Source organism: Oryctolagus cuniculus, chromosome 7 (genome assembly GCF_964237555.1).
Source record: "Oryctolagus cuniculus chromosome 7, mOryCun1.1, whole genome shotgun sequence".
NCBI lineage: Eukaryota > Metazoa > Chordata > Mammalia > Lagomorpha > Leporidae > Oryctolagus > Oryctolagus cuniculus.
In genome coordinates this window covers 48,110,691-48,124,161 of record NC_091438.1, presented here as the reverse complement: position 1 = coordinate 48,124,161, position 13,471 = coordinate 48,110,691, and the positions used below count along the sequence as shown (strand labels likewise).

Here is a 13,471-nt window from a genome sequence, read left to right as displayed (position 1 = left end):
GTTTCCATTGTTTAGGTTTGTTTTTTAATGTAGGGGCAAAACCCCCCAAAATTAAGCTCATCTTCCTGCCCTCCCTTTCACCCCCACATCACACTCAGCACATTCTACTCCTTAACCCTTAGTCTTGAAGAGGATAAAAATAAAATAAATTTTGGAGAGTGAAAGATCCCAGACATGTTTGGAGTTAACGGAGATTGCAAATCAGAAGAAAAGACTAGAAACAATTGGTTTAGGCACTCGGGAGAGTAAGTAAGACGAACTGCCCACACAAGGTCTCTGCAAAGGTGATTTATTTAGAAGCAGCAGTGGCATGTTTCCCAGTGAAACCGCACCATGGATGCAATCTGGCTGTGACTTTGAGGCTCACCTTTTCTGGAAGAGCAGAGACAGAGCTTGAAAAGAAGAAATAGGCATTTACATAGGCTTATCAGAATCATTTATTTTAGAAAATAACCATTTTCTAACTTTAATTCAACCATGATCTGAAATTTCACAAGTCTTGGTCACTGTAAACCAGGATTCAACCCTTAACCTTACACTTAATAACTCCTTGAATTGCAACTTCTTATTCCAGTTCTGTCTCATCCCACTAGGAAACTGTATCATGGCATGTAATAACTTTATTAGTAGTATTTTCGTGTATCAAACACTTGCCCTGCATAGATTATTTCATTTAACCTTCCTAATATCTGTTGCTGTCACTTCTTCACAATACCCATAGGTGGCTTAATTTTTTGTATTATCATGATCAATTTAAATATCATCTCCCATTAGCGTTTAGTAAAAACTATCTGGGCCTTGAACTTTTTTTCTTACTGTTTGTTTACTTATTTTCATTTGAAAGGCAGAGCAGTCTTTCATCCACTGGGTTACTTCCCAAATGTGCAACAGCCAGGACGGGGCCAGACTGCAGCCAGGAGCCAGAAACTCCCTCTGGGTCTCCCATGTGGGTGGCAGAGACTCCGGTACTTGGGCCATCACCTGCTGCCTCCTTGGTGCATTAGCAGGAAGCTGGGTCAGAAGCAGAGGTGTGACTAGCTCTCAGGCACTTTGATATGGAACATAGGCATCCCAAGCAGTGGCTTTTTAAAATTTATTCAATTTGTTTTAGAGACACACAGGCAGACAGAGGGCTCCTGTTCACTGGTTTACTCCTGAAATTGCAGGCACCTGTGAACTCAACCCAGCTCTCCCATGTGGGGGCAGGGTCCCACCAACTTGAGTCCCCATCACCTGCAGCCTGGGAGCTGGAATTGGGAGCAGAACCAGGACTTTCAGTACAGGCTGTGGGTGTCCCAACTGGGATCTTAACAGCTGCGCCAAACACCTGCCTCTGTTGCATTTTTAAGGGAAAATCTGTCACTACCTTTTCAGTTGCACCTATAACCAATTTTTATTCTACTTTTCTTGAAGCAGCTCTGGTAGTATGAAAAAAATTCAATACCTATTTTACATATATATTCATATAAAAATGTCTTATCTTCTATATCTAATGTTTTTTCTCTTTAAATTTACTAAAGGATCAACCATTTAAATGCTCAGGAAACAGCCTTTGGTTTTATTAATTTTAGCAGAATAGGAAGGTGTGATCCACTCCATCGATTCTGTTTTATCTTAATTCACTCCTCTCAACTTTTTGTTGTTTCTTTATTAGTATTTGAGTTTAAAAGGTTATTTTCAAGTTTCCTCTTAAATGCATTCTAAAACTATGAATTTTCCTCTACCCACTTCATGTAGGTTTTAATATATAGTGTTCTGATTTTTAGAATATGTAACTTTTTGTTATCCCCTTTATCCATGTGCTTTTTCCCGAGTCTAGACTAAGGAGAGTAGATTATTTTATTGCTTTATAGTCCATGAATATATCCTGAATGGCTTAACCTTTTTCAGCACTTGAGATTTAATTTGCCCTCTTAGTCAATTTTTGTTAATATTCCATGTGAATTTGAAAACAAGGCAATTTGTTATTTTGAATCCCAGATGGTGTTGGTGTGAGTATAGTTACATGATTAACCTTGTTAACCATGTTCTTCAAATCCCCTATCTCTTCAGTGTTTTAGTCCACTTGATCTAATGGCTAAGAAAGGTGTAAAGCCTTCACTGTGATTATTCACTTATCAGAAATCCTTGTATGCACACTTGTGTAAGTATATGCACACTGTATACCTGTTTACAATGAAAACAATTCATGATCATTTATGAATGTATCACCGTTTTGAAATTCCCTCCTAGTGTCACATTTTTAAACCTACGGTTTTCTAACTTCCACAGTAATAACATCTATATCCTCCTCCTGAATCTACTAACTCTTGTTTCACTTCTCTTCACTCCTGCCCTCTCTCATCTCCCACATTAACATCATCTGGCAGCTGAATCCCAGGTTGGTTAATTTCTTAGACTTAAGCTTACTCACACTTAGCCATGTGCTGAACCAGGTACTGAGCACCTTTGCTTCTGGAATCCCTCATCATCCCCTGCAATCTTTAGTTCTTGCTGGAATGCATCTCTAGTAACTCAGTCTAAAAGGTGCTGTCTTAAATGAGAGTTTGGACAGACTTTCGTTTCATTATATTTCTCCCTAGATTTTTAAAAATAATGCTTCATTGTCTTATATCCAGTGTACTCAAATGCATCTCATATAAACTTGATGTCCATTTCTTTGTATTTTCTGAGTGTTTTTATAACTTTCTCTTCTAGCTCTTTATTCTGAAATATCACCGTGTATTGAATTAAAGGTCCTTTGCTTGTGTGTTCAGCATTTAACAGGACTTGCAGCCCGACGTGGACATCTACACATATTTGGATCCTGGGAAATAATCCTCCCATTGTCTGATGGACTTTGGATGTACACTAGACAATGGCAGAAGACACCACTGTCAAAGATTACGATTTGAATGGTGTTCCCTGAAGTGTGCACTGCATGACCAGCAAACCTTATTCCACAGATCTGCACTTTATTGCTAACACTTTGATTCCTGCGTCAAGTTTCTCATCCTATTGGATGAATTTTGGGCTATCTGAATGTATTCTTCACCATCATGTACACTTGCTTTCCTATTTTTTAATTTTTTATATATATATTTTTATTTGGTTTCTTAGAGGGATTTCTGGCTTAAGCTCATTGATTTTCCCTCAGCTACATGTATCCTATTCTGGATTCGGCCCTTGTTGAATTTTCATGTCAATAACCAAAATTTAAATTGCCAAGATCTTTAGTTAAGTTTTCCTGCATGTTCTCTCTCTCCCGTACCTCCAAAGAGATCAGGTACACTCATTCTGAGGTCTCTCCTGTTAATGCTGCTTCTTGGAGTTCTACTCTGCCCAGTTTGGGTCTCTGATTTTGCTGGTTCATTCCCAGTGTTGAGGACTCTGGCTATTGCTCATCTTTGTGTTGGGGAGCTGCTTTGCTGCAGCGCTTGTGGGCGGGAGAGAAGTTTACGTTGGGTAAGTGGCCAGTAGTAGTCTTTTCAGGATGGCAGCTCCCAGTCACGTGGTACATCCTACTGCCTCTCCCCAGATAGGAGGGGGCAGACGGGATAAACCTCACTAGCTGGTCCCACTGTGGTCCCCAAAGAGTCATCTTTTCTCTTGTCTCAGGATCAACTTTTGATCCTGGTATGTTGGTTCCAAAAAGTGTGAATTATTTTTCGGTCCATGTCTACTGTCGAAGTTCTCTACTTCACACTTTGGTCAATTTTTTATTTTTATCACTTCTAAGAGTTTGGGATGGAGCTGGAAAGCATGTGACATAGTCATTTGGGGTGCACTGGAGGTAAGAAACTTGCACAGCACTCCACAGGGCTTCCCTACTGCCAACATCAACCAACATTTTTTGAGATGTTTGTTAAGTGTCAAACATTAAGCACAGCTATATGTATTTACTCAATGATCCTGCATGAGTAAGGATTAGTATTATTCTGAACTTTAAGATAAGGAAACACTGATTTAAAAATGTATTCGAGAGGATGGCACTGTGGTGCGGTGGATTGTCACCACTTGAGACACTAGCATCCCCTCCCAAAGTGCCAGTGTAAGTCCCAGCTACTCTGCTTCTGATCTAGATTCATGCTAATGTGCCTGGGAAGAAAGTGGAAAATGGACCAAGCGCTTGAGTTTCTGCCACACATGAGACCAGGCTGGAGTTCCCGGCTCTCGGCTTGTGCCCAACTCGGGCCTGGATTTTGCAGCCATTTGGGGAATGAACCAGTGGATGAATATGGATGGAGCTCTCCCTTCCCTCCCACCATCTGTCCCTTCCTGATGCTCTGCCTTTCCAATAAATAAGTAAACAAGCTTTGGAAAAAAAGAAACTTTGCCTCATCGTACTACTAATAAATAACAGAACCAGGCTGGCGCTATGGTGCAGTAGGTTAATCCTCTACCCGCTGCGCCAGCATCCCATATGGGCGCTGGTTGTAGTCCCAGCTGCTCCTCTTCCAATCCAGCTCTCTGCTATGGCCTGGACCCACATGGGAGACCTGGAGGGAGCTCCTGACTCCTGGCTTCAGATCAGCTCAGCTCCAAGCTTGCAGCCATTTGGGGAGTGAACCAGTGGATGGAAGACCTTTCTGTCTCTCACTCTTACTGTCTGTAACTCTCTCTCAAATAAATAAATCTTAAAAAAAAAAAAATAACAGAACCAATTACACATCCGAGGCTCTGTCTCAAGAACCTGCAGTCTTTACTAATATACCACATAATGGCATAACCGGAGATTTCAGAAACACATCATCCCTCCTCACTGCCAAGAAGTGGCCCTACCATGGCCTGAGGGACCATGACTCAGTCATGCCTGCAATCCACACCAAGGAGAGCCACAACTTGTTGTTTATCTTGCTTTTGTAATCTTTGCAGCTTTTATTTTTTCCCTCTCTGTAAATGATTTGCATATGCTAATCCAGAAAAAATCCATTAAGCCTATTTTCCTCCTAAACATTAGCCCCACAATCATAAATACTAAGAAATTAGTTCCATTTAGGTAAAAAAAATTTTTTTACCTTTCTTCTCTAGGCTAAGGTTTAGAATTCATGTTGTACCTTAGCTCTCTTGTTGATTCTAAAAGTATATTCTACTCCATACATACTTACTATTTCTGAGAATTTAAGAACAATTTCCATTTTCTAAAACCTTAATAATGATGTAGAAAGAAATTATGAAAATCAGAGTTTAAATACTGGACAGACACAGGGAAAATCCCTTATAAAAATGATCAAAAGGCAAAAATTATGCAAATTGCCATCATGTAACTGGGCGAAGACTAAAGCAGTTTATGAAAAGCTACTCCTTTTTTTTTTTTTTTTTAAGATTTATTTGAAAGGCAGAGATACAGAGAGGAGAGAGAGAGAGAGATCTTCCATCTGCTAGTTCATTCCCCAAACGGCCACAACAGCAGGGGCCTGACCAGGCCAAAGTCAGGAGCCAGGAGCTTCATTGAGATCTCTCCTGTGGATGCAGGGGCCCAAACATTTAGGCCATCCTCCACTGCTTTTCTAGGCATGTCAGCAGGGATGTGGGTAAGAAGTGGAGCAGCAGGTGAAGGCTTAACCTTCTACGCCACAGCGCTGGTTCCCAAAAAGTTGCTCTCTTGCTGCAAGTGAGTCAGCACACATTTTTCCTGCCCATTATGCTACATCCATGTGTCTCCATGTATGGTTGCCAGTCGGCAGACAGGCCACCTGGATGAAATACAGTCCCAGGGAGAAATGATCTGGAAATGCATCTCCAGAGAGAAATTCAAGTAATTCAAGGTCCATCCCTAGATTTGGGAGTTTTCTGAAGAACTCTGAACAACTGTTGCCCAGGGTTACATTTGTGGTATATTTGAATTGTTTCATACTCCCTCCTGGCCTAACCCATTTTTCTTTGATGCCACTGAAAATGATAATCCTACAGACGGAAACTAAGACTTATACAAAGTCAAAACGTCATTGCCGAGGAAAAAAGAGAGCTGATATCTCCAGGCATATTCTACCCTGAGTGTTAAGAACACTAATATCGACACTGTATTTTTCCTTGACTTCTGGTAATTTGTAATTATTACCTTTGATTCATATAAAACAAATGAAATAATTTGTTTCTTACTTCACTGCTTTGCAGCCTTCATTGTTTGTCAGACACTCCTTTTCTCTGGATGCCTTGTCCTGCTCTAGTCTCTAGATCTCTCTTTCCCTCTAAATACTGAGTCAGTCCCAGGCCACTACCCCTTTACCATCTTCAGGGCACTGGACTGGCATCCAGGTGTGCACACACCAAGGAAAAACCCTAAGGCACTTCAAGTTCTAGTTCTATTTTGCCGTTTCTGGCTTTGGCCACCTAAAGCAAAGTTCTCTGCGTTGATCAACAGCGCAATGCTCTCTAGATTCCTAAGTCTCTCTTTAACGGAACCTTATGAAATACATCATCAGTTGTGTGATGAGTTCTTAGCCAAAGAAAAACAACCTGGAGGGCTTGGAATTCATCTTACTTGTTGGCCATTCTCTAGACTGTAGTTCGAAAAATAAGATTTCCTTGCATTCTTGGGAAAACTTCAGATCCGATAGGTGAAAAGAACAGGAACTTCTTAATGCTGCAAAATAATTTTACAGGCAGAAATGATCAACACAGAAGTCATCAACCTGAATCCACCAAATCCATTGTTAAGTTTCTATCTAAAACATTTTCCAAGCTATTTTCACATTCTTGTGTCAACTGCATTAGGTGTGTTCTGCTCTGTGCTACTTAACAGTGGTCAAGGAAATTTCTACTCACATGGCTTTACATAAGAGCATTAAATCCTCAAAACCCAGGGCTTTCAACTAAATAAACAAAAAATTGTTTAGTAAATGCAGTTCCATTTTTCTGAAAATGCTGCTGTGAAATATTGCCAGCATCTTCTGGTAGAAAAAGAAAGTATTTGCCAAAGATTTTACAGGTTTTTGTAAAGCACTAGTAACAGACCCTATAAAGTTTTCTATTTCTTTTGTTTTTTTTCCTATTGGGCCAAATAGCAGATACTTTTAAGAGTCTACAGAATCATAAGCCCTGAAAGTAAACTGCAGAAATGCTTTATTGGATGGTGTTTTTGAAATAAAGAAGGCCTTACTATGATGGGCACCTGGCACAGTGGCTGCTTAGAGAAGTGGTCCTCACATTAGTAGAGATCTATGACAACACTGCTTTGAGGAAAACACATTTAGGTATGACAGTGCTCCTGCAAATGCTTCCTAATGTAAGAGTAACGGCAGCAACACTGAGCAAGAATCCACTGTGTCTAGCCACCGTACCAAGTTCTCCAAGTACATTCTCTCATTTAATCCCCCACAGCAAGCCTAGAAGGTAGATTCATGATTGGTTCCCATTTTATAGAAGAATTGAGGAACAAAGGGGTAAAGACACTTTCCAAAGCTTATACAGTTTCTGTGTGGAGAAGCTGGGACTCAAAGCAGATGCTAAGCACCACTTGCAGGACTTAGGCTAGCAGAGGGCTAATAGAGGGCTAACAAGAGAAATGGGCACAGCTGGAAGAGCTGGAGCTACTGTTAATGATGTTGCAGCTTCAGCTCCAAGCTATGACCTTCAAAGTTCTCTCCAACCTCAGCTGCCTCTGAGCTGCCCTTGGCAGGAGATACGATGGCATGGGAACAGTACACATTCCTCTTTTCATTGCTTCTTCCACATCCAAATGAGGACATTTTGGAAGAATCAAGGCAGATTAGATTAGCCTTGATAATCCTGATCGCTGTCACTGATAAGGAAATAATTTCAATAACCAGCAGGGACTTAACAATACTAAGTTCACTGACCCTTGGGATTTCTCTACTTATCTGGGTCTCGTAGTCTTCTGTAAAATGGAGACAACAATTGCTGAGCTCCAAAGTTGACTTTTAATTGCAATCCACTTAAAAGCATCTACTCTTTTAGGAGATTGCTGATAGTTAACGTCTATACTGCCTGAGTTAGCTTTGCTGTTGATCCTTGAACATCCATGATTTACACTGTGGGGCTTCTAAACCAATTTGTGGGCCACAGTGATTACAACTTTACCCAGAACGTCACTCCACTGTGGTGCCTCTAGTTCAGAAGGCAGAAGATTGCAAACTCAAACCTTTCTTCTTACTACAGCCCTTGGAGCTCTGCTTCTCATTTATATGATCCCATTTCCCTCCCTCTCAGTTACTTCTTCCTCTCCTATCCATCCATTCATCCTGAAAATACTGACTGAATGCCTACTCTACCCCAGACGTAACACTAGATGCTGGGGAAAGAACAGGAACAAAACATTCACCTCCCTTCACAGGACTTACTCTGGGAAGTCAGGGTTGAGATGATGTGTTTGTCAGATGCAATCTAAGTTATCGTTAACAAGCATTTTAAAGCACAGCCTAAAATAAGACACAAGTTTCTCTCGTGGAACAATCCAAGGCTGATACAGCAGCTCTGCTGTCCTCTTCACCTGGCTTCTGTCTCTGGGTCCCAGGCGGTTGCCCCAGTTTATGCTGTCACATCTGCATGTCAGCCAGGGGTGGTAAGGGCAGCACACGCCGATCCTTTTTTTTAGGGAGTAAACTAGGAATAATACAATGTTCATTCAACATCCCCTTGGTTAGCACCCTGGCTCATAGAGAAGCCCAAATCCAAGAGAAGCTTCAATTAGCCTTTAATTAAGAATCTAGACACCCAGAAAGCAGAGAGTTAAAGCAAGCAGGCAACAAGAGTTCTTATGGATATCAATCTCTGATTCAGCAATACACAAGTAAATAAATACACTGGTATTCAGATGGGATTGGAGGAAAACTAAGAAAGGTGTGGAGATAAGGGGTAACAAGAAGTGAGGGGAAGCAGAGATGGTGAGCTTGCTGTCTGACATAAAATGGTCAGGGAAGACCTCAATGGTAAGGTCACCGATGACTAGAAACCCAAAAGAAATAAGAAAAATTATGCAATTATCCAGAGAAGAGCCTTTACTAGAAGGGAAAATAGCACATGCAAAGGTCCTTAAACAGACTTTGGTATATTCAAGGAAGAGGCGATGAGGGCAATGAAATGGAGCAAACGAGGGAGAGTGGTAAGAGATGAGGCTGGGAGGTTGATGTGGGTGCCGGATTTGACTCAGAGGGTTCTCAGCTGGACAAGAGGACATGGGAGGGAAATGAACTGACTTGTTTCAAAAAATTTACTCTAGCTATTTTGTGGAAAATAGAGGAGGGAGAGGGCAAAAGCAAGGAGACCACTTAGAAGGTCACTGTAAATATTCAGAGGAGATGGTGATGGCCTGGGACAGGGTGACAGCAGGGAAGTGGCAAGATGTACTCAGAAATTGGACGTATTTTAGCCAAGAGGATTTTCTGATAAGTTGCACTCAGGGTGACAAAGAAAAAGTTAACACATCCCCACCACTATAACCATCACATCCAAAGGAAAGACAACCTCACAGGGAACAGGAAAACCTAATTTCTGTCAGGCTAGGATCACAGGGGAAAAAGCCCTGACAGTTCTGAAGAGCTGTAAGTTGGGTCTGATGGGACTTAAATGGCTTTGTGCTCGGCAGGCACAAGAGTGGGACAATCAGAACTGTTCAGTGACAAAGTAATCTGTGAAAATTTTAAACACTCAAGGAGATGTAAAGAAAAACAGTACAACCTGGATGAGGGATGAGGAATTAATAACCTTTAATCACAGAACAAAGATGAAATGGAGAATTCTACCTACTCAAATCAGATGATTAAAAAGTTGAAAGAAGCTCCTGTGAAAAATCCCAGAGGATACTCCAGGTACCAGTCATAAAGAAAATGCAAGTTTAACCTATGGACTTGAGGAGGCCAACACTTCTGGCTCTCATCAAGTGGCACAGCGTCTGGCACACTTGGAAGCCCTCCCAGTAGAAGTCTCCTGAACTCCCAGCCAGATACAACCTTGCACTCTCAACCCACATTGCCTTTGACTCCTGTTTTGGGAATAATATTGCTTGCTTGAATTAGAATGATCTTCACATCAGGATGATCTCTCAGATGCCTTCATAGCTTTTTTATTCTCTATCTCACGGCTTTGTTCACATTATGTGCTCAATATATATTTGATAATACATGATAGGAAAACACAGCCAGGCTCTTTTCAAAATTTTGCTGATGTTGACATTGGGAGATTTATAAAACTTTATCAAGTTTTCTATTTTTGCCAAGCATTTGCATAATTCAGCTATTGCCAAATGTAAACAAAAAGTTTCCCATTAAAACTAGTAATTATCCCAGAGATCTCACACTTATTTCCCATCTTTAGTCCTATGGTCGAATTATAGGCGCCCAAATCTTTTACATCAGCATTAGAAATTTCACCTAGTTTTAAAATAACCTGTCTAAAAATGAAGATAAACTGTTCTTGTAGGCTTCTGTAATACACTATGATCCATTCTTCAATCCTTAAAAACATACCAATCTCAATAACATCTGACCCCACAACTTAGGCCAAGACCAAGTTTACATATGTAAAGCTCTCTGAAATTTAAAGCCTTTTATCCAAATGCCACAGTTTTTATCCTCTGGAATGTACCTCCCCTCTCACCCTTGTTTAAAACACTGGAAAGGCAGAACACTCCAACATCTCAAACCAGGTGCAAGCTCCCTTCTACACTCATTAGTTTAACTACAAAGATATTGGCTGAAGGGAAGCTGATCAGTGTAGTACTTAAGTACCTACCACCCTTAAGACTTCTGAATCTCTAATAGTGATTTAAGCTGGTCACTAATTATAAAGGGTGGCTGAAAGATTATCATGGACTAAAAGAGCAAGAAAAAATGAAGAAACGTACAGGAAAATGTTTACTGCAGTATTAGAATCTACCACCCCAAGGATTAGTTTTATAGTGTACTATGGACTGGGCAATCATCCAACAAACGTTCATTAAGAAGCTATTTTATAGTAGTCTTCGTGGAAGAATACCAAGTATTTAGAAGAAGATTCTGCCCTCTAATAGAAGACAAAAGAAAATGTAAGAAACAAGAAAAGAAATTGAAGAATAGGTCCACAACACTATACAATTAGTTGTTAATTGTGTAAGGAGCAAGGCCTTGAGAGTTAAAAGGGGAAAGACTTCCCTCGTGAAATGGTGTGGGATGGAAAGATTTCTCAGGGAGGTTTGAGCATGAGTTTGAAGAACTGGCAGGGGCACTGACCCTGAGTAGTATAGACTGAAGCTGAACTAAAACTCAGGAAAATATAATAAAAGCACAGAAGAGACACTGAAGATGCATTGCAGGGCAGAACACGTGGGCTAAGCTGGAGGACTGGGAAATTGACCAGGTGATAGAAGGCCTTTAGTTGGGACTTAATCCTTTGATCAATGAATAACAAGTGACAGCTTAGGAGTTCCTAGTTGAATCAACCGGCACTGCTTTAGCAACTTCGAAGGACTGAGACCTAATCCGGAGTCTTCAGGGAGACCTCAGCTTCAGCGTCCTAGGCTGGGACTTTCCACTGGGGTGACTGGGCATGAAAAAGACCCCCTTGGCCTCCTCACTACTTCCTCCTACTACAAAATGTGCTATGATTTCATTTCTTTTGCTGGACACGTTACATTCTCAGTTGAGTCATCTTCGTCTGGCCTCTTGTCTAGTGGTCATTAAAAAAAAGCCAGGCAAAGATGACTCAAATGAGAGAAGTCCAGCAAGAGAATGAAGTCATGCACAGCACATTTTATGCAAGTTTTAGCTGGATGTAAATGTTAATTCCTGTAATAAAATTCATTTTTAATGAAAAACTATTTCCTACAAAGTGACAACTTCAAAGCTTGAATTGTCAACCAAGTTTCCTATTGCCCCAAGGGTCTGTTTTACTTAGTAAATGAAAATTCGCCCAGCTGTTGTGGGGAGAAGTCTTCAGTTATGCAAAGACTGCCGTCTTGAGACATTCCTTCTACACACCGGGTTTCTGTGAACCGTGCGTCATTCCTTCTGATTCCTCAAATTCCTCCCTCGGAACACTTGTGACACAGGCCTGAGCTCACATATCCATCTGTGGTTACCTAACAAATAGACGCCAGACACAGGCACCTCCAAAACCTGTTAATCCAAGTCTGCTTCCCCAGGACCCACCCCCGACCTGAATTGACTTGGGAAACCTAGGCCGACCTGAATTGACTTGGGAAACCTAGGAAGCACCTGCAAGCGTTTAACGCGCAGCGCCGACTTGCAATGGGGAAAGTGCTACACGAAGCGCGCCCTGCAGGAGACCCTGCGCACCAAGGGCAGAGCGGCACAGGGGCTGGGTGAAGCTGAGGGACCGCGTGGCTGACGAAATCCTGGATGAAGAGGCCTGTTCCCACACAGGGATCAACCCTCGGACCTGTGTGCGTGTTTTAGGGTGGGGTGGGGGAGGGGGCGCCTGTCCTGCGTGTTTTAGGATGCTCAGCAGCATCCATCCCGATATAAGCGTCCCATAGGACCACAGGGCAAAATCATCCGACTGCAGTCGCCGAGACTTGTATTAACCCAGGGCCGGTGGCCGGGCCAGGACCCAGGAAAACGAAGCCACACTGCACTGATGTTGGTTGTTTTAACCTAGCCTTAAGGTGTCCCAGTGAGGAGAGCTGGAACACGGCTCCCCCTCTGCACGTTAAGGGAGAAAATCTGCCTAGTACTTTCAGACACAACCGGGGTGGGGGAGGTGTATATGCACACTGGCGCGGCGACAGCCAGCCGAGCTTCTCCATCTTTCCAGACTACGTAGATGCTCCCTCGCCGGGCAGCGGCACTAGACCCGTGAGGCTCTGCGGTCTCGCCGGCCACATCCAGCCTGCCTACCCAGCCCTGTCGCAGTGTTCACAGCGCCCTTTCCGAAAACGGGAGTGGCTCTGAAAAGAGCCTTTGGTGCCAGGTGGTTATCTCTCGCGTCCCTGTGGACCCTTACTTGGAGCTGGTGTACTTGGTGACGGCCTTGGTGCCCTCGGACACGGCGTGCTTGGCCAGCTCGCCGGGCAGAAGCAGGCGCACGGCCGTCTGGATCTCCCGGGACGTGATGGTCGAGCGCTTGTTGTAGTGCGCCAGGCGCGACGCCTCGCCGGCGATGCGCTCGAAGATGTCGTTGACGAACGAGTTCATGATGCCCATGGCCTTGGACGAGATGCCGGTGTCGGGGTGCACCTGCTTGAGTACCTTGTACACGTACACGGAGTAGCTCTCCTTGCGGCTGCGCTTGCGCTTCTTGCCGTCTTTCTTCTGCACTTTCGTCACGGCTTTCTTGGAGCCCTTCTTAGGAGCAGGAGCGGATTTCGCCGGATCCGGCATCCTTCAGGTGCGCAAAACAGAAGCAGACACTGAAACCGATCACTCACAACTACGGACAAGCTGGGAGCTTACGCGCTACTTATAGAGCCCGTATGCAAATGAAGGCTCACATCGAGCTGCGTTCTAATTGGTTCCTTTGCAATAGTGTCGTCACAGAGAGGCGGAGTCCGTGTAAAAACGATTCTGTGAGCGCTTTCCTAGTGGTCGTTAGAACA

At 42.8% G+C, this 13,471-nt stretch overlaps 1 protein-coding gene across 2 annotated transcripts; it reads right to left on the bottom strand.

Moving 5' to 3' along the window:
- Positions 1 to 273: 273 nt before the first annotated feature.
- LOC100355462 (histone H2B type 2-F) lies at positions 274 to 13,346 on the bottom strand. Of its 2 annotated transcripts, none has more exons than XM_008264506.4 (3): positions 12,880 to 13,346; positions 6,464 to 6,565; positions 274 to 372 (listed from the first exon to the last, which is right to left on the bottom strand). In XM_008264506.4, the coding sequence occupies exons 1-2, from the start codon at positions 13,254 to 13,256 to the stop codon at positions 6,478 to 6,480; spliced, it is 465 nt and encodes a 154-aa protein (XP_008262728.1). In that variant the 5' UTR covers positions 13,257 to 13,346; the 3' UTR covers positions 274 to 372; positions 6,464 to 6,477. The 2 variants fall into 2 exon arrangements, with proteins under 2 accessions (XP_008262728.1, XP_008262727.1); XM_008264505.4 differs by having other exon boundaries at positions 274 to 392; positions 12,880 to 13,345.
- Positions 13,347 to 13,471: the final 125 nt, after the last annotated feature.

Coding starts and splice junctions, on each gene's coding strand:
- LOC100355462 (XM_008264506.4), bottom strand. CDS start 13,256: ATGCCGGATCCGGCGAAATCCGCTCCTGCTCCTAAGAAGGGCTCCAAG. Junction 6,566..12,879: donor ACCAAGTACACCAGCTCCAA/GTAAGGGTCCAC, acceptor ATTATTTTGCAG/CATTAAGAAGTTCCTGTTCT.